The sequence below is a fragment of the Elephantulus edwardii genome, unplaced genomic scaffold (assembly GCF_000299155.1).
Source record: "Elephantulus edwardii isolate Elephantulus edwardi_28Jun2011 unplaced genomic scaffold, EleEdw1.0 scaffold00026, whole genome shotgun sequence".
NCBI classification, from domain to species: Eukaryota; Metazoa; Chordata; class Mammalia; order Macroscelidea; family Macroscelididae; genus Elephantulus; species Elephantulus edwardii.
In genome coordinates this window covers 19931530-19934230 of record NW_006399776.1, presented here as the reverse complement: position 1 = coordinate 19934230, position 2701 = coordinate 19931530, and the positions used below count along the sequence as shown (strand labels likewise).

The window sequence follows — 2701 nt, the reverse complement described above, 5'->3', positions numbered from 1 at the left end:
AAGGAGCTCCTGATTTGTTTTCCCATACAAATCTCATATTGCAGGATAGAGTATTGAGGAGACCAAGTTGTGACTAATTGATAGCAGAACATAAAGGACACATTAATAGAATTTCAGATGCTGCTGCAAAAATTTTTATTGCAAGAAGCCAAAGGATCTTTAACTCAGCAATAGAAGGGGTTGATGTGAGGAAGACAGAGACCAGCATCAGGGTGGGTGCGTGGATGGGATCAAGGCTGTGAGTGTAAGTCCTTGTGAGCAGTGGAACAGAATGCGCATCCAGGAGATCAAAAGACATCATCCAAGTGAACTGGAACCACTGGGTATTGAGGGGGGTCTGCATTTTGTCTGTTGTTACAGGCAATGGTATAGTTCTTCAGTGCTCTTGTCTGTTGGTAAGTACACAGTCTATAATTCGGATTACGCCTTGTGAGGTTACAGTGGTTTACAAACACTGCCATGCTACTTACATGACAGTTGTTCAGACCACTCCTACAACGGACATTTGGGTTATAACAAACTCCACTTACAACTTGGTAAGTAGTCTGGAGAAATGTGTTTTGGTTTTTGCAGCGTCGTCCTGCCAACCTGTTAATCGTTTGCATTGCGTTATTGCAGATGGGATGGGACATATTCATATGCTGTGTGATAAACCATTGAGCCGGTGTAAACCCCTGTGGGATATGGAATGATCCCACCATTTCCCAAATCCCCATCAGCAGAATAAAGCTGTACAGGTTTGAAGCCATGTTTCCTGAGAGAAAAGAAATAATGTATCTTTAGCACCATAGTTCAATTATGGTAAAGTCCTGTGACTCCTGCTACAAGACTTCTTTTCTCATACGCCAGCTCCATACCCTCTCTCCTCCCAGATCCTGTCTAGTTGAAATGATATCAAAATGACAGCACCTGTAGGTTCTAATTCTACTTTGTTTTCTATTGATTGCTGCCACTCTTGTTCCCCAGACCTTGGGCTTCTTGTCTTACCCAGTATTTGGGTTGCAGCTCCAGTGAGAACAGGTCCTTTTGGTGTCCTGGGACTCGGGAGCAGCTGGTTCCCTTCCCTACACTGGGGTCTCTTGATATAGAGTAACCCTTGTGGGTGGGGCAGGCAGAGAGGCAAGAGTTCTGAGTTTAAAAGATTAAGAAACCACAGATCTAGTATATGGGCCTTTTGTGTAACAGGCACCATTGCTTCATGACTTCATGGGTCCATCAATAACCAAAGCAACAACTCTACTGCTACTGATGTCTGTCATTAATTAGAGAGTATTTTTTATTTTTATTAAATTTTATTAATTTTAATGAACATTTACAGATATTTTGGATTTCCATTATTCATTGTTGCACTGTTTTCTCTACCCCCACCCCCAGTTTGTTCTTTTTTCCCCCTTGAAAGTCTGTTTTAATTGTCCCATTGCCACAGTACTTGTCAAAGCCAGTTCTGATTAATCTCCTTTGTCATGTAAACTTTGCCATTCCCTATCATTCCTACCTGAGAGAGACTTCACCCTGATTCATAAGGAAAAGGGGATGGTGTATTCTTTTAGCTATTTCCTGCTGAAAAGGGATGCTGTAGGTTTCAGGGTGAAGATCTTCTCTCACTACTCTAAACGCCCCCTTTGGCAATAGAAAATACATAGACTATTGTGGAGATTGATTTTGGAATTTAGATGCACTGTTATCAGTTGTGCTTAGCCATACATGTTCATATCCTTGAAGATTTATCACGGAACTGTTGCATCCTAGAAGACACAAATTTAACAAACAAGTTAAAAGTACATGAGTCAAAAATTAATAGCAATATTATTCCAAGTAGAGGTCCTAATAGTGGCACAAATCAAATTACAGAGGGAAGGTAGTTCTTAAAATAAAAGGCTTATTGACTAGCACTTTGTCTATTATAGTATAAAGGTTAGAAACCACAAGATGTAGAGGCTCAACTATGTCATTTATTGTTCTTAAGTCCTGGACCAAATTCCATCTACCACTGGGTTGTTTTACAGCTTGGAAGTCCGCATGCAAGGCAGATGTGAAGTAAGGAACTGCTTATGAGGTTTTCCGTCAATTCCAACAACTGAGAAGAATTGGGACCTCAGAAGACTTTTAGGACCAAATAGTAGGCTCTTGTGTCCAGGAGAAAATGAATATACTTACCAGTAATGTTAATGCTCACCCACAGGTCTTCTGGGAGGATCTGAATTGTTGAAGCATCCTCCTTTGTTTCCAGCTGGGAACTGGGGCCTGTCAGTCCTGTCAGCCATGAGGACCTGATGTGGGCTGCCCTTGGCCAAGTGTCCTTCAGATCCACACTTAAAGCAAATGAGTGGGAGCTTCCTCTCTACTCCCTTGCCTATCTGTGGCTCTCGTCTGTGACACTGTCTACTGAAGTGGCCCAGCTTTCCACAGTGGAAGCAGTTCTGACCTCCTTTATTACCTTTAGGTGGCACTGTATACGAGTAAGACTTCCTTTTCCTGACTTAGGCCTTAAACTGGCAGCAACAGCTGCTCCAATAATTTTGGCCATTCTCTGGTCTTTTCTCTTCCCTTTATATCCCAGTTGTTAAAAGAGGAAAAAATTTAAACAAATATAAAGCAAATAATTTTGAACGATATAATATTTTAAATTTAAGGCTAGAAATACTAACAATATGATCATTTCCATTCCAGAGATACATGTTCCAATGCAGTTCCTATTTTT

The 2701-nt window shown here is 41.1% G+C and overlaps 1 protein-coding gene across 1 annotated transcript; it reads right to left on the bottom strand.

Annotated features, from left to right (window-relative positions):
- Nucleotides 1-287: 287 nt before the first annotated feature.
- Nucleotides 288-749, bottom strand: RNASE2 (ribonuclease, RNase A family, 2 (liver, eosinophil-derived neurotoxin)). The gene has a single exon (XM_006883283.1). The coding sequence runs from the start codon at nucleotides 747-749 to the stop codon at nucleotides 288-290; it is 462 nt and encodes a 153-aa protein (XP_006883345.1).
- Nucleotides 750-2701: the final 1952 nt, after the last annotated feature.

Coding starts and splice junctions, on each gene's coding strand:
- RNASE2 (XM_006883283.1), bottom strand. CDS start 749: ATGGCTTCAAACCTGTACAGCTTTATTCTGCTGATGGGGATTTGGGAA.